The sequence below is a fragment of the Beta vulgaris genome, chromosome 9, assembly GCF_026745355.1.
Source record: "Beta vulgaris subsp. vulgaris cultivar EL10 chromosome 9, EL10.2, whole genome shotgun sequence".
NCBI classification, from domain to species: domain Eukaryota; kingdom Viridiplantae; phylum Streptophyta; class Magnoliopsida; order Caryophyllales; family Amaranthaceae; genus Beta; species Beta vulgaris.
This window is the reverse complement of record NC_079210.1, coordinates 11,144,733-11,163,089: the sequence shown is the minus strand read 5'-3', so window position 1 is coordinate 11,163,089 and position 18,357 is coordinate 11,144,733. Positions and strand designations below refer to the sequence as shown.

Below are 18,357 nucleotides of genomic sequence, written 5' to 3'. Positions count from 1 at the left end.
CGACGAACTTAGGTTTATAATGAAGAAATAGGAGATCATGATACAATTTTGCTGAAAAATTACATAGATGTGAGTAAAATGACATAAAACTAAGTAATAATGATATAGAATTGGGTTTGCTAAAAAAAGTCATAAAAATAAGTAATGATGACATGAAAGAGTTTTATAGACGATATGAAACAAATTTATAAAAAAAAAGATACAAGACAACTCAAAAATGACATGAAATACGCTAATAATGACATAAAATGAGTAATAATGATATCTTATATTAAGAGTTGACAAATAATAATGAATATATAAAGTGCTGACAAATAATAATAAAATAGGAGAAAATGATACAACTTTGCTGGAAAATGACATAGAAGTGAGTAACAATGTCATAGAACTGAATTTGCTAAAAAAAATACCATAGAAGCCAGTAATAATGACATAAAAAAGATTCATAAATGACATGAACAAATATACAAAATAAATGACACGAGACAGCTCAAAATAACATGAAATACGCCAATAATGACATAAAAATGAGTAATAATGATATGAAACGCTCAAACTAGTTCACACGTGTGAGATGTTGTTACACAATAAGTTATGGTGTAATATTTTAGAATCAAGACGCTTTTTTGTATTATAGTGTATGGGATAGGATAAAAGATAGAAAGAGATTGTAAGTACCATGCCACCTAAAACGAAATGGAACATCTACTAATATGCAACAATCTTTCAATCTGGAGCACTCTTTTAAGGCAAACCAAATAGCAAGTAGATCAATCTTTAAGAACTAAGAGAGTAGTTGGAATCCTTTAAAAAAGATTGATCACAATTCGGAATAATCTTTGTCAATATCTATACTAATATATTAAAAGGCGTGCGTAAATCAGGAACAGTGCCACGTGGCGCTTTTCCTATAGAGTTTTAGTTCATGTAATCCATGTACAATAAAAAAAATTAGAAATTGCATAGTATAGGTTTTGATCCCGTGACCTCAAGTTCATGTACTAAAGTTTTAACCAATAGACCAAGTTGTATTTAGTGCTATCATATCAAAGTACAATATTAATAAATGAAAATTTTCTTACTCGGGGCATATCCCGGGTCTAATATCTTAATCATAAATAGACCCAAATATTGTTCAACTTTTTTTTTTGAATTAGAAGAGATAATTATCTCGAAAATCAACTCATGATATGCTACTAGCCTATAGACAAACCAACCCCGAGGTTGAATACAAGGCTTAACAGCCCATAATGTAATTGGCCTAAAGGTGCACTGCCACCACAAGAGAATTCTCCAACATATTGTTGTGGTAAGGATTCGAACCTTGGGCAAACTGGAATTCAAGGTGATACTTCAGTGAGATACCACTATTCCATCCAAATATTGTTCAACTTGAATTAACGATAATTGAGATCAAATATATTACTTCCCCGTTTGTTTTTTTACTTGTAACACTTTCCTAGAAAGGAAATAATTAATTACTTGCAACACTTTCTACTTTTGCTTTTGCTTTTCCTTTCTCTCTATTTGTCTCCAATCATATGGGCCCTCTCTTTTTTTTCCTCTCTACCTCTGACCTATCAAAATTTTGTATTGGAGTTGATGAAAAAAAAAAGTGTTGCAACTTGCAAGTAAAAAAAAAAGGAAGTACTCGATAGCAATATGACTAGCCATAGCTTGATCAAAACAACTCATTTACCACCTCTAGCTCCGTTAAACGGGTAGTCTCGGTGGATATCTATTGATTACTATTGGTGTCAACGATAAGGATACAAAAATCTAGTGACTCGTACCTTATTACCTTTTCTTTTCTATATTCCTATACTAACACAGTAGTAACACAGTAACACCTCATGAATCATGAGAAAATACCCTAAAAGATAACAGAGGATTCACTATCCAGTACAAACTAGTACACCCTTACTGAAAACCCAACAAACTAAGGAGGCGTTTGGTTAGGGGGTTACAAGAAAGGGAAAGGGAATTAGTTGATTCCATTCCCTTATATCTTGTTTGGATTGGGGTTTTTGTTTCCCCTCTTTTACCCTCCATTACCCCCAAATCCCTCTATTTTGATTCCCCACTACCCCCCAAGGTTTCACATTCCCTTTCTTTGACTGATCATTGACCACCCAACCACCACTTAACCAAACCACCCAATTACTAGCACCACCACTCAACCATCACTGACCACCCTACCAGCACCACATGAGGACCACCACACCATCACCGGAAACCACCAAAATTCATCCACCACCACCGACCCCCTGATTCCTCATCCCACGGCGAAACCACCCCAGTCCACAAAACCACCACGCAGACATGAAACAACCACACGAACAACCAAACTCCCATCTTAGCCACCGAAACACCACCCTACCGGAAAAACCCCACCTCGAAAATGAAAGAAAAGCAATCATAACAACGGAATTACCTTTACTTATCCTTGATTATGGTTTTAAATGGTCAAATTCGACCATAAAAACTTCAGATCTTAAGTTTTTATGGTTGAATTTGACATTTAAAACTTCAAATATGAGCTTCTGTGGTGGTGAAGGAAAAGAGAGAAGAGATGAGGCGCAAGGACCGCGACAGCAACAATTGGAGGGGCGGCGACAAGGTTTGAGGTGGCGCAACAACATTGAGGGGCGGCGACAACTGTGAGAGGCGGCAGCAAGGTGGTGGTGGAGGTTATTAGGTGAGGGAGGGAGAACATTTATGGTGGAGCAACTATGAGTAAGAAAAGATGTATTCTAACCAAACAACCCTCTTAATCAAAGGGTTTGGCTTTCCATTCTCCTTGTTTCTCTTTCTTAAACCCTTTTCCTTTCTCCTTCATTTACCAAACGCCCCCTAATATGTAAATCAAAGTTTTGACTATCCATTCAACAATAATGGATTAAGATAAAGTTTTCACTGAAGGTTTCCAATACAAAGCACTTCTATTTTGTAGCCACACTGTAGAGTGTAGACAATGAAGAACACCAAATGCTTCAACCCCAAGACAGTTTGGCACCTCAGGAAAGAATATGAATAATTACACTGATACTAGTATACTACAATGTCATTGGAACTGCTTTGGAAGCATCTAGATGGTTGAGACGACAAGTCCCAAGAAGCTGTTCAGGAAGTTCTTCTTCAGTATTTGCCTACAAATATCAGTTGGCAGGAGATTAACATTTGAAATCACTTCAATTTAGTTTTCCAAAGACAATTAATCCAGATATAAGGCAGATTTCAACAAGAATGATCAAATATCAAAATCTGAAGACTAAAATATGATCACCATCCTTTATGTTTTATGTAAATTCTATCTGAACATCGAAAAGGATGAATTATCACTTTCTTTTTTCCTTTATTTTCGGTAATGTAAAAGCAAGGACGTGAGCAAAAGATATTATACCTGAATCAAGAATGCCATTTCAATAACCAAGTTATTAAGGTAACCGAGAACAAGACTAACTACTCCTCTTGCCACTGTTGATGAGCCAATATCGATCCCGAGCTGCAAGGATTGTAGGAAAAATGTCAGAATATGGAAACAAATGTCAGGTGGAACTTCCTGAAATTATTTAAGAAGTCTTCTTTGATATTGAGGAAGTAAAAGGTGACAAGCCTTTCAATTTTCCACGCACATATTGTGGAAGCAATTCTCACCAAGGGGGTTAGGGGTAGGTTGTACTCTAGGTGCCTTGTGCCAAGGTGGTGTTGTCATTTACCTTCCCAAAGTTTTGAAAATTGAAGTCTTGCCTATTGAGTTTCGCAACCAGTATGGTGTCCATGAGACCATGACATATACCGAAAACCACCAACTAATAAGTCGAAACATGAAAACAAATGACAATGTGTTAATTACCTCTATATAATTCTCCCCACAAAAATAATTAATTTCCAGTGCTTGTCCTGCTAGGCATGCTTTCTTCCCAACACTTTGTTTGACTATCCAAGGTCCCTGGAATAAAGAGACTCAGTTAATCAAGAGGCATTCAAGAAGAATAAAGCGTAAGTTTAACATGCATGGCATGTCTTTTAGTCTCTCGCCAAGAGGAGTCTTCGCTCCCTAAGGCATAGATCATGAAAGTGAATATCTAGTATCAAGGCAAGGGTGAACATCTTAGCTTGATATTGGCACATATTTGAACTTGTCCACAAAATTAAGCACATAAAAGGAACAGATAGATTGATTAGATTGATGTTAGAGGTTCTTTTGAGTCAATTTAAAGTAGCAATCACTGTAAGCCAGTCCTATATGAAATGTTCTAACATCATCTATTGTGAGACTGGCATGACTTTCCTACTTTGAGGATGACTTCAATTTTTTTATGGGGTAAATTTAATGTTGGCCAATAAATTTGTGTGATTGCCACTTCAAATATGAGAAGGCAGTTGGAAAACATATTGTATGTCCAGGAAATAATCCATAAAAGCATTGCAATGCATGCTCAATACGGCTATTGATTTCATAAGAGGGACAAGATAGCATAATTCCCAAGCCTCAGACCAGATTGTTACTGACCTTAGATATGTATGGAATAAGTTTGAACCTTGAATTTCTGTAAGCATCGTCTCTGTCAACGAAATTCTGCAGTAGAGGTGCATCTTCCAGATTACTCGTCATATAGTACAGTGCTAAATTATACGTTTTTGATCCAGGGACCTGGGGTAATATAGCCTTGAAATTTAGCAATGTAATTCTGTAAATTTTGAAACATTTGAAATAACTGAAACTATAAACAAGTAGAGAGAGAGAGAGAGAGAGAGAGAGAGGATAAACCTGTATATTCACTATGAAAAAAAATTCGGAACCACCCTTTGCTGCATAATTCTGTGAAGACAGTGGACTTGCTTGTTTAGCTTAAATTAATATTAAACTGAGAATCAGCAAGAAGATAGCAGAGTGATTGAAATCACCTGCACAATGCTCCCAGGACGACCCCCGAGATCATCTTCTCTTCTGTCAGATGTTATCCAGTCAGCTGCAACCATTTTCATCAGAGTATGATTTGCCTTTATCTGAACTTCACAAATTACAACTTTAGCAGTTGAACATAAAAAGTGAACACTGAAATTCTTCATGAATGTATCGGAAAGACAATTGCTTGCCTAGATTCCATTCCATATAAATTACAGCATATGGGAGTGGCACACAAATTAAGGAGGTCATGTGAACAGGAGAGAGACAGAGAAACAAGAAGAGGGTCCCATGTTTAGGAGAGAGCGAGAGAGAACTCAATACCAAATAAGGTAATGAACTAATGATGCAATTAATATGAAACTTCAGAAAATAGGAAGTGATGCAATCACATGTTACAGAGAACTACGTATTATTTTCTTCTTTTGGATAAGATTTGCATACAAATTCCATGCATAGAAAGCTAGCAGCAAAGAACTATGAAAAATGAAGAGCGTGTAACAAAATTTTCACATGCTTAATTCAGACTTTTACAAACTATGAACTACAAGCATATGAAGGACAAACCGCCCTAGTAAATGTGTGTTGGGGGGGGGGGGGGGTCAGCCTCTCAGGTTAACATACTGTCTCACACCATTACAAATACAGCTTCCAAAGGTTTTAACACGAGCCATGGAATTACAGAGGACCATAAAATGGATTACAAGAAAAGGATTGAGACATCAGGCAAAATTCTTAATATAATCATTGCTGCAAAAATGAAAAGCTTCTGGAAACCGAAAGGAATTATAATATCAGTAATCTTATATGCTGAATCTTGTGTTCAATTAGCAGAAGTTTTATGCAGATAAGAATCTACTAATCTAGTTATTTCTAAAAGCTACTTAGCTCATCAATCATCATCAGCATTCTTTAACTACTTACTTTTTGACTGTCCATTAAGTAAGTCTTTCCACGAATCAGAAACGTTGATGGATCTGTCGTTGTCCAACTGGAAGCAACGGTACAAGTTGGATCTTTTGCAAGTGTAGTACCATAGCAACAAGAAATGCCTTCTTTTGCGGCAATCTCTACCAAATCTACATAGCCCTTCTTATGCACTGGATCAAATGAAACCAGGTCATGTATATACGAGCACTTCTAAAAGCTACAACTGAAAAGCAGGACATAAGTGTACAAAAAAATATTATGATTTGAGGATTCAACTGACCAGCTAACCCGTGCAACTTTTTCACAAACACAGCAGCAGTTGATCGCTTTGATCGTGCATCCTGCAATTCATAGCAGAAGTACATGATGAAGTCAACAGAAAGCACAGATAAATTCAAGGTAAGACCTTAAGTTGAATACAAAAACAGGCGCTACTACTTTACTCAACTAACTTGCTTCATGTGGTATACTATTTGCATTCTAGCACATATCTTTTGACTTTTAAGAGGGAATCCAAGTTTGAAATTATTCTGAAGAGAAATATCTAAATTAGTCGTTCCAAAACCTATATATTTTAAAAATTCCCTATCTGCCATGCTACTTGGGTTGTTGAAACATGAGCCTACCAGAAGCAATCTAGCAGAAAGATCTTCAAAGTATGTAGCACCGGAGCACGCAGGCAAATAAGAGCCCTACACTGACGGGACTATTTGCTTTAAAATAATATTTTATTTGCTTGACAACACAAAGATTGTAGATCCTTGTGATCAAGATGTCAAAAGCCAAGAAAAACAAAGATTGTTAAGCTAGCACAAGAAAATGGCTATAAAAAGCTACGTCAGATAGCAACTGATTATCCTCTTACTAACTCCCATTCTTTCACTAGGTAAAAGTAATATTCAAGTTCTGACCTGCAAATTTGTCTCTGGACCACAATCAGAAGGCCAACCATAATCTGGTGGATCAAAATCTGATCCTTCTGGAGCATCAAAAAATTCATCACTGACATCATTGAGTTCAGCAAGGCTACCATGCTCAGATAATTTTTCCAACTCTTTCTCTTCCAGATTTTCTTTTCCGTCCACAGCATGTGGGTAGATTTCAGGCTTATTCTCGTTCTGTGAGGCATGGCCAAAAGGCTGATCTCCAAACGAGTTACTAGAGAAGCAATCTCCTGCCTTTGCTTTGAAAAGTTCCCTTAATGCTGCAAATACAATTTTCTTAGACATGGTTTTGTGGAAGATATTTGATGCACACATTTTATAATGAACAGTGCATATCCCAAAAGCTATACCAGCAATTTTTCCAAGCATACGGATAGTTGTAGATCGAGCCAAAGAGGGCAGCATATAAGCTGCCCATAGTTTCCAGTCAATGGCAAGCATATGCTTCACAACAGACTGCTTCCCGTGGTTGAGAGGAGTTATTACATATCCTCCACCTGCAAGAAAGACCATCCTCGGATCAATTTATAAATTCCACATAGCATGAATCTGGACCATGAAAAAACAGATATATATAGAAAAGCAAAATATAGGATATTGTGTAATTACCAATGACAAATTGATTTCTCAACTCAATAACCAAAGCAAACAAAAATTCCAAACTTCATATGCAAAGAATAAAAAAAATCCTTCTAACATATATTATTAAAATTTCCTTACTATCAACAAATCACAAACCCAAGTCCTTGCAAAAGTGAGAAAAAGCAAGTGTGTTCTCATCCCAGACTGTCACTAGCTTCAGTACTGACCAAGCAATTCAAGTCTTCAATGCACATAGATTGGGTGAAACTACATGTCTGGAAGTAGCAACACTTAGGATAGTTTAACTAAAAGGAGAATTTCCATTATTCGTACCCTGGCATTGCAAAATTCTGCTTTGTTCACTTTAGTGGCCTGAAATCAGCAAACATGTATGTGCAGAATTATACCAAAACATGTCTAATTGCCAAGGTATTTCACGAAATGAGAATTGGACCGGTTTGAAACAAGAAGCCTAAAGCGAGAAGCAGCTCCTGGGATTTTGAAGAAGCGCAAACCTAAGATGCTTAAGATTAACTAATGCGCAAGCCCCCCCTATCCAATAGTATAACAGAGACTTGATCAATGTCAGAGATAGTTCAAGGAGGGGGCACACGGACAAAGCCAAACCCTAAAAGAAGTTGATGGTAGTTGAGATTATAAATTGTTTAGCTTGCATTCCAACAGAAAATCTCAGATAAAGAATCTATTTCTTCTGTATTACACCTGTTAGCATTTACCCCTTAGATACCAAAATAATAGGTCACATATGATTTTTGGGGACAATATCTATTGACATTGACCATAATTTCTCAGACAATACATTGGTTCATACTTCATAATGCAAATATGTTCTTGCTAGATTCATCTCAACAAATAGTTTAAAAGGAAAACGTTTCTATACGTTCTATAAGTAATGATCAATAACAATGGACAAGACTAGCAAGGTTTGATATGAGGATTACCTCGGGATGGAGGTAGCAAAAGCAGACACTTCAATTACATCATAAAATGACAACAAAAACATATTAGGATATCTAATCTCCCATGATTTCATTCCAATGCAAGCATTAACTTTACTTTATGTCCATTCTCATGATAAACAATAGATCAGTATATTTTCAGATAGACTGGGTGTAAGAATGATAAGATGCCCTGGTACAAGGTTCCAATTGGAGCAGGCACGCACATTCTCCCCGCAAATGGAATGTAGAATGTACATAGAACATTAGATAAGAAAAATACTGACTGGAATGCATGATTTAAAAGTACATTACTTTTAAGGCATGCACGAATATAGCCTTTCTGTGGGAGGCATTTCTTGTGATATACTGAATGATAAAGGATCACTGTGAAACAAAGACCAGAAAAATCATGAGCTATCAGAACGGGGAACAGAGATAATACAATATTGTGGTAGTGCAGAAGGCAAATATATACACCATATGTTCCATCATCGTCCCTTCTCCAATACCGCCTCAACAAGAGGTCTCTTTGTTGCACTCCCCTAAAAGTCATGAACAGACCATAATTTGCTATCAGGTAACTAACTAAACTAACATCAGATTAGATATAATGGATAAAGTCATCATATAGCATTTAATTTCTCACCAAGGTAGCCAATAAGCACATAGCTGCTTGTGAATGATATCAGTGTGGCCATCAAGATTCTCAACAACACTCCCTCTATAAAAAGAGTAGTCCCATCTACAAGAGAAGAAAATTCAAATTCAGGGATGAAAGCAATCCATATAAAAGGATCATGAAAAATCAGATGCTCCCAAGGATTTTACACTTTGATAAATTTTAGATAGATGCCCATCGTTTAAGAATTCCTGCATAATACTTGACAGCACACGTTGAACTAATTGTCACAGGTACAACCCATTCCAAAAGTAAGTTGGACCAAAATGACATATCTTAGCCAGAAATAAAGACAAGTCCTCTGTTCTCTAGAGAAGGGGGAGGGTGGAGTGGAATAATCCTGAAGGATGTATCCACAACATATGCAGAATCTCTAGGTGCGCTCGCATGGTAAATTTCTAGAGGTAAAACAAAATGTGCACTTTGGAGTTTGGACATAAATCTTCAACATGGGAACACCGGGGACAGGGGTCTTAACCACATTTCATTCAGTAAGCATTACAAAATTAGCAACTAATGGCTTGCTGATAACCATTGCTAGGTTTATATTCTTCTTCTTTCAGTTTTGAGAATCTTAATGTTGGATAACTCAGAATTAGTTGTAATTACATAAGTTCACTTAAATCTAAATATCAACAATGAAATGTACTAAAATTGCTTGTTTTTCAAATTCATACAATTTTGATATATAGCTTCCAAAGAAACTGACTGAAAATTTGTCCAAAAAGTCAAAGAGGTTATAAGTATTTACTTATTGCATTGAAATGATGAAGGTGAACAACAAGGAGGAACACAACCAGAATCCCAGATGGGATCTGATATGAAGCGAATGGAATAAGAGTAACAATCATAAAAATGAAACACATCATCCAAATTGCAACTAGTGTAAATAACCCCCCCCCCCCCCCCCCTCCCCGTGTTGCCAGAGGCAGATCTAGGATTCCTAATTTGGTGGGCACCAAATAACTTATAAAAGATCATATATAGTTGCTTAGCTTTAATATTGACATTCAGGCTCCCCAACACGTAAATTTAACCATTAGATTAATTATCAGTCACTTATAAACTATTAAGAAGTTACCTATTAGAAGATATACATTGAGACAAAATATTATTGTTGCATTTGTTGGAAAAACGGAGTGATTATTGCTAGTAATGTATTGTAAGAAAGTATGCTCAAATACAGATTTAATCAGGGCTTAAAAATATAAGAGATGGTAGCCCTCAAAATAATGACGAGAAGAGCAAAAATAGAACACGGGGATATTCAGAAAAAAGTATAATAAACTAAAAGGAGAAGATCCTCTCAAAAGAAAAAAAAAAAAAAAACAAGAAGATCAAGCTAATGGTTACGGCAGTGAAGAGAAGATTAAAAGAAATGAAAATAGTGAAGAGAACAGAAAAAGTAGAACATGGTGATACTTAAAAAAAAAAAAGTATAATAAACTAAAAGAAGAAGATCAAGCTAATGGCAGTAAAGATAAGAAAGTAAAAAAAGGGGAAAAAAGAAGATTAAAAGAAATGAAAAAGGTAAAAGCTGTGAATGTAAAGTCCAACTAACAAATGAGTGTCTTGACTCTTGACACGGACTACAATGACCACTGAAGTGAAGCCTGTACTTTGTATTATAGGTGCACAACAGTTGCTAAATCTGCATGACTCAGAAAAACAAATAAATAAATTTTTTGGTGGGCCATGTACCACCCCAGGCACTTACACTAAGGCAATGGTAGATTTTTTGTCGCATGGCACACAACACTGAAGCTAGAAGACCGACATCAGAAAGCCTCAAACAAAGTCTTTTAGCAGCCTTTCCAATGAGGTTATGTCTACTTCAACACTTGCTCAGTCATAGTAAGGCTACAAATTGACGAAGATCACTCTTCACCACTCATGCAGCAGTTAGACTAGAATTCTTTCTTTACTGAAGATTCCAACTGCGTTTCAACTTTCATCACTTCATGTCAGTTATGCGCACGTCATAATTTCTTTACTCCTCCATAAGTTCAAATCCTTCTCACAATACATTATCAATTTGCATTTCACTGCCTTGTAACTTGATGCATCATGTGTCAAATCTTATTAGCTTTAAAAGATACAATGAATCATTGGCCTCAAATTTAAAAGTGTTGCTAGTTAACAGCTATAACTTTTACGACCCGTTTAGTAGTAAATGGTGCTATGGTCATCAAGTTCAGTGCAATTTTGTAAGTAAATCTCATGTCAATGTCTACCATATTGATCCCCTCAAAGAAAATACCTATGGTAATGAAACTTCATCCCCAGACATGTGTTTTTCTTCATATATTTCATTTGCCACTTAATACCGCTCTCAAGTAGTAATGGATGATAATGATATTTAGGAATAAAATTGATGTTTTGTACTGCAATAGCATTACCATGACACTGTTATGGGAATGGCTTTACAAATTTACACTACAATGCATTTTCGTTACCACAATCTATGACCACTTACCACAAGGGCCTATAACGCTAAGAAATCAAATTTAATACTAACATCGCAAGACACTATGCATCAAATGAAAAATAAGAGTATATCAATACACACATACTCTCTTGTTGGTCAACGTCCGAGGGGGCATACCAATATACAAAGTTACAAACCATCCAGAAAGGCATATTGCATACTCATATACTGACTTTTCATAGACACTGATGTGCAAACACAGAAAAGCTCTATTCTATGGAAACTCATTACTATACAAAATATTCACCAAGCTTACTGAGATCTTGAAGGACCAAGAGACATGACTGCCCGGAAAATGTTTTCTGATGTTCCATCAACAACACCAACAGCCATAATTGCAGGATGATCATCCCATTGCTGTATATATAAAAGATGAATCAGCTATACTTTTCAGGTCAGGAAAAAGAGAATCAGAGTTTCAGAAGGCTACCCACCTTTCCATGAAAATCTCCATCTTTGGCTTCTTTGAATACTCGTAATCCTGTAACAATAACACAATACCCCAACCTGAAAGTTAATATAACAATTTGTCTCCGATCCCAAGTCAAGAATGAATGTTACTATAAGTAGAACAATGTTGAGGAGGATATTATCTTACCATTCTGACATCCAAATATTCTCCATGATGAAGGTGCAACAACATCAGTTGTTATAAAATCCATTTGAGAGGATGAAGCAGTAACCCAACTTGTTGAACTGGAATGATGTATCCTCTTAGAACTGCTCAATCTATTTCACATAAGGGTTTTCACTTAAATCAAAATTTTGGCTCATTAAATTTTCATGCTACCTACTCTCAGCTACAAGCAACAGATGTGAGTAAGAAGTCTTTTATGTGGCTTATGTTGCCCAAAAATGATGTGCCAAGTTTTCTTATCAAAGTATAATTTTCTACTTCTATATGAGAATTTGAGATGAGATGCAAGGTCTTAAGCAGTATAAGAAAACTGTCCATTAACACCAGCTGCAACTATTGATCCTTTTCCTCCTGGAATATGTTTATCCAAGCAATCAACAGGACTCCCATCTCCTGCTTACATACTCTAGAAGGATGAGGAAGGGTAATTAAGTAAAGTAAGAAGTGGAAGGAAGTTAGATAAAGGAAAAGAGCTTTTAGTTGCTCTCCTCCTTAAGAGTACCATGACTCACCCTTAGGGTGGCATTCTGAGGAGCCAAAAACCTAGAACAGGCTGGCAAAAAAATGGTTCTGCAGCAGATAAAAAGGTTGTGCCAGTTTATTGCAGGCATGTCATGTCTGTAAACAGTAGAACTGTAAAAGACATGAACCCTAAGCCCAGGAGAGCTATTACAACCCGTACCCATTCTTACTCAAATATGGGGGACACAAGAATGGACTTTATGGAAGGTTTCATACTTATAACTTATAAGAGCATTCCCACTCATGCCCCAAAAAAACATGTCATCCCTCTCTCTCATCAACTTTCTCTCTCATCTTACAAAAGTTGATCATGTTTTATGACTCATTTTGATAAATGCACCCCACTCATGACTAAAAAAAAACATCATTCTTCTCTATCCTACTTTTTACTATACCCCATCCTATTTTCTCTCTCCTACATCAATACATTATTTGTACCTTTTTGTATTTATAATATTATAAATAACATTATTTTGGGTATTTATGATCCTAATTTAATACATTTAGTAATTAATTTGGATTAAAAAAAATGGGTATTTATTATTTTGTGTATAATGTAAAGAGAGAAAATAATTAATTTCGGAAGTGTTCCAAAATATAACAAAAGGGATGTCTATTTATAGATCTCAAAGAAATATGACAGTTGTTGATTTTTTTTTTTTTTTTTATTTTAAAAGTTATTCAGATTACAAAATCTGAAAGTTTAAAATAACTGTGGGCCCTTTCCTCCTCCTTTCACATGACTTGATTCATGTCTTGGGTCATATGATGCCCAAACATGAATTGAGTCATTTTATGACCCAACCTAAAGCATGCAAAAGTCATGAGTGGAAGGCTATGTTTTTTTAACCTTCATGGATGACCCAATTTCATGGCCAATTTGTCCATGAGTGAGGATGCTCTAAGGCAAGGACATCATCCTAGTAGTGGTAGATAGGTCCCTATATATAGGAATTTTGTGAGACTCAAGCACCTATTCACTGCTTAAAGGTTACACGGCCCCCCTTCCCCATTTTATCTGACAAAGATAAAGATTTTCTTAGGCTATCCTAGAGAAATTTGTTCAGGACACTACAGAGAACTACTTCCTACTATCCCCAATCTGATGGGAATTAAGAAACGCAAGACCATCTCCCCTGCTTACATACTCTAGAAGGATGGGGAAGGCTAATAACATACAGTATGAAGTGAAATATTAGTTAGAGAAAGAAAGAGGACTTTTAGGGAATTGTAATACTTTATTTATGTGTCAGAAAGGGATTTTGAGATACTGGAAGGAAAATTGGGTTGATTGCTTGGGTGTAAAGCTATTCAGAAGTTTGTAATGCTCCCCAAAGTGGGCAGGTTGTAACTGGTTTACGCTGTTACGATACAATCAAATCCTTCTCCTTGATTTTCCATCTTTTCTGTTGATGCTTATTTTGACTTGTGAGATCTTAGCAGTTGATGAAGAAGCTACCAGCAATATGAAACCAATTGCCAAACTGGGTATGATTGAAATTGCATAACATATATTAACATGCACTGTAAGATGTTGATCTACTATACAAGGCACATATTAGATAACGACAGTCGACATAGTTACCTAAAACACTGCCATGCGTTGTGGGGACAGCCCAAACCACTGGAACCCCCAATGGGACACACCTACATAGAGGAAAGCCTCCTTTATTTACCCTCAAAAGTTCAACTGATGTAAGCAAAGTTGACAGCTTCAAACCTTAGTAACTGCTTCCTGAAAGAAATGGATCCATCTGGCTGCTACTTCAGGACTGCTTGCACCCAACTATATTAAAGTCTTCATCAAACATCAGAATTTCAAAAAGCAGTACTAATATCAAACTCAGATAGAAAATGACTATACCTTAATCTGATCACTATGATTAGAACTGTTATACAATGTGAACGTAAAGAATACCTGCAACCCACAAAATTTTTATTGATATAAAAGCCCACAAAAAAGTTAACCAAGAAGTATATACACAAGAAGTTCATCTCCAATTCTCATAGTAAAAAGATTGCATCTTCCATTAAGTGAAAGAACAACTGAGGCATTAAATCCCAAAAGTCCTTACTTTTCTGTGAATACTCTCTCGGCCATCATCTGCAACGCGAATGCAGGAGTCTACAGTAGTGCTCTTGACAGGAGGCTGAAACAAAAGCAGAAGCAGAGGGAGAAGTTTTTTTATGCAACTTAGAAAAGTATGGTTCCCCCTACAAAGGTAAAAATAAATTCCACAATAACATTAAAATTGTTAGCTTAAAAAAATTTAGAGGAGAACTACTTGCAAAAAACTTGAAAATAATGCAGACACAGTCAGCATTATAGAACCACCAGCAACATAACTCAGAGTCAGTCAGCAACCAACATGTGGGAGAATACACTACTGGTTCGTTCAGTAGACACTGACAAATGGCGGTAATGGTAATGAATTTTAGTGTAATTTTGTTTTAAAAAAAATCATGCCAATGTCCATGGTCATGAGAATTGATCCCCAAACACATGTTTTCCTTCACAATTTTTACATTGCCATCCATTACCACTTTAGATGTGGTATTTAGTGGGAAACAATCTGGATGAGATTCCAAAATGAGTACAGGATTTTCCTTGCAACACACATATGATTTCATTGCTATTACCGCCATTTGATACTGCTCACCAAACGAGCCAGTGAAGGTAGTAGCATTATCACTAAGCTAAGCTAAACTCTGACCATCATCACCAAGTTAAAACCCAAATCAATAAGGAAAACACTAAAACTGAATATCATTTATGCATCATAACTAACGATGAGTAATGCATGCATACAATAGAATTACCAGATAACACACAAAAAGAACTAATTTTCTAGTGGGTTTGATTCTATCAAATCATAACCATGAAAGCAAGAAGCAACTAACAAAATTCCCCAAGAATAAAAAACCGTAAAGTAATCCAGTTCTAGACAATCAATAAATAAAATAAAACACACCAGAATCATAAACCAAACAAAAAGAGATCAAATGAAAAAAATCAAATTCGATTACAAACTCAAATTAGTGTAGGAAAGTAAGGAGAATAAACCTCATTTTGGGAATTTGGGATTGATTTGTAGCACTTAAAATGATGATCTTCAAGAATAAAGTAGCGTTTAGACGAGCTTTGTAACCCAAAACGATTAGAACTTATTACATACAACCAACCCTCAATTTTTTCTTCAATTTGGGATGTACCCATTTTGATAACTGCAAATACCCACTTCTCCAAACTTGCTAAAATTCCAAGGGTTAGGTTATTATGTATTTATGTTAATGGGTTTAAGCAATTTAATTTGCTTAATGATGATATTTTTTTTAGTATAATTCAAACAAATAAAATGAAGAAGATTTAAACCCAAATTTGGAAAGGACTCAAGAGAATCAATATTACCATCTAATATTTGAGTCGTATTGAACAAGGGGAGATGAAAAGAGAGTACGTCTCTCTCTCTCTCTCCTTGTTTGGTCTGTCAGAGGAACTGATTGGCTGCCTATGTAAGACAAAAGATTGACAGATTACCAGTGTCGGGCCCACCTAACGATAGTGGCTGCAACTTTATTAACAAGTCAAGTTGTTTTCGTAGGAAGTATCTCTATTCTATATGGGAAGAGGGGTAGGAAACTAAAATATTAGAAACCCCATTTTACCCTCATCTCTATTCTATATGTCAAGAGGGATAGGACACCAAAAATCTAAAAACCCCTATATTACCCCTAACAAATTAAGTAAATTATATCCAAAATGAGAAAAAAAGAAAAATAAAATAAAATTAAGTATTACGTGCAAACTAATTGCCTTTAACTTCCCATCCAAAAGAAAACTGCTTCTATCTACAAACAAAAAAAATTAAAAGGCAAAAAAAAAAAACCACACATTACAATGTAACCTACTAATCTATTATGAAATCGTAATTTCTACAACTAAATCTGAAATTCTATTTGTTTCTATCTCAAACACCTCTAAACAGATTCAATAATCTTTCTGAGTGAAATGCTTCTGCTTTTGGAAGAACTTTCATCTTCCCCTTCAATATCTACAATCAAATACACAACAATAATAACTTTTTGAAGTCTACAATTCCTCTTTCAACAACTACAATCAGGTAACCTCAACCCTATATCAAAGACGCAATATTATGTTGTTCTGCATCTTATTAATAACTTTTTATGCAGTATAGTCGAACCAAATCAAACAGAGGATAATTGGAAAATCTAGAGGCAGCCAACAACATAGTCATCACTTACCAGGTACTTGAGACTAATTGTTATTGATCACTATATATGGCAAAATGATGAATCCCATAACTTAAGTTATCAGGTAATAATAGGTTACCAAGTAAAAATTCAAAATCGCAAAACCCAATAATGGTATTATCGAGTGGCCAAAATACTAAATTGCATAATGGCATAATTGAGTGAAGAAAATTACAACTCACGAAATCTTCAACAAACTGAAACCAAAAGACAAAGAAAGTCAAAGGAAAAATATTTTTTATAGAATTGACAAACAGCAGTTTGGAGAGCGAACGAGTAGAGCATGAGATTTTGAAGTGGAGGAGGAGGGGGAGAGAGAGGAAGATCTTAGGAAGCTTAGAGATATTATAACTTTATCTTATAACAGGGGTAAGCTTTCATATGTATTTAAATTTCATGTTATTAGGTAGGTTTATGTGATAATGCCATAATGGTAATCACAAAGAAATTATACTCATTCAATCACATAATATTCATACAAGTTTGTTTCCTTTTGAAACTTTTTGAGAACTAACCTACATTACTTAATTATACATATTTTAAATGAGAAAAGATGGTGTAGACGTTGTTTTCATTGGTAACTAATAATGAGCTTTTAATTATTGTCATCTACACTTTGATTGTATTTGTATATTATGATAGACATGTTTATTTGGAGTGTTATGCTTTTTACTAAAATAGTTAGGTAAAATAATATTCAAAAGCTAAAAAACTATGTAAAAAGAATAGAAAAAAAAATAAGACAAACAAAAACAAAGGTCGGAACGGAGTAAGAATAGAGGACGACAATCCCTATAAGATTGTCCTTAATTTTATAAGGTTATTATCATTGTTAAATAAAATAAAAGTAACCCTAGCGAGAAGGGCATCCTAAAATTACTTAAATACCTTTATAAAAAAATTATTGTTGTTAAATAAAATAAAAGTAACCCTAGTAATTTGACTATCTATAAATTTTAAGAGCTAATAAAATTACTTTTATTTTATTTAACAACAATAATTTTTTTATAAAGGTATTTAAGTAATTTTAGGATGCCCTTCTCGCTAGGGTTACTTTTATTTTATTTAACAATGATAATAACCTTATAAATTAAGGACAATCTTATAGGGATTGTCGTCCTCTATTCTTACTCCGTTCCGACCTTTGTTTTTGTTTGTCTTATTTTTTTTTCTATTCTTTTTACATAGTTTTTTAGCTTTTGAATATTATTTTACCTAACTATTTTAGTAAAAAGCATAACACTCCAAATAAACATGTCTATCATAATATACAAATACAATCAAAGTGTAGATGACAATAATTAAAAGCTCATTATTAGTTACCAATGAAAACAACGTCTACACCATCTTTTCTCATTTAAAATATGTATAATTAAGTAATGTAGGTTAGTTCTCAAAAAGTTTCAAAAGGAAACAAACTTGTATGAAT

The 18,357-nt window shown here is 35.1% G+C and overlaps 1 protein-coding gene across 3 annotated transcripts; it reads right to left on the bottom strand.

Annotated features, from left to right (window-relative positions):
• Positions 1-2,884: 2,884 nt before the first annotated feature.
• On the bottom strand, positions 2,885-16,144 carry LOC104903225 (protein ENHANCED DISEASE RESISTANCE 2-like). Of its 3 annotated transcripts, XR_008967815.1 has the most exons (22): positions 15,721-16,144; positions 14,732-14,806; positions 14,521-14,574; positions 14,377-14,442; positions 14,242-14,303; positions 12,096-12,226; positions 11,932-11,978; positions 11,754-11,854; positions 8,977-9,072; positions 8,808-8,872; positions 8,643-8,714; positions 7,137-7,283; positions 6,754-7,046; positions 6,123-6,183; positions 5,837-6,012; positions 4,912-5,013; positions 4,775-4,825; positions 4,517-4,657; positions 3,857-3,952; positions 3,658-3,750; positions 3,404-3,505; positions 3,124-3,149 (listed from the first exon to the last, which is right to left on the bottom strand). XR_008967815.1 is itself a non-coding variant. In XM_010691223.4 (21 exons), exons 1-21 carry the CDS (start codon positions 15,871-15,873, stop codon positions 3,057-3,059), a joined length of 2,184 nt encoding a protein of 727 aa, XP_010689525.2. In that variant the 5' UTR covers positions 15,874-16,142; the 3' UTR covers positions 2,885-3,056. The 3 variants fall into 3 exon arrangements, 2 of the variants coding, with proteins under 2 accessions (XP_010689525.2, XP_057248108.1); XM_010691223.4 differs by lacking the exon at positions 3,658-3,750 and having other exon boundaries at positions 2,885-3,149; positions 15,721-16,142; XM_057392125.1 differs by lacking the exon at positions 3,658-3,750 and having other exon boundaries at positions 2,885-3,149; positions 14,732-14,870; positions 15,721-15,862.
• Between the last annotated feature and the right edge of the window lie 2,213 nt (positions 16,145-18,357).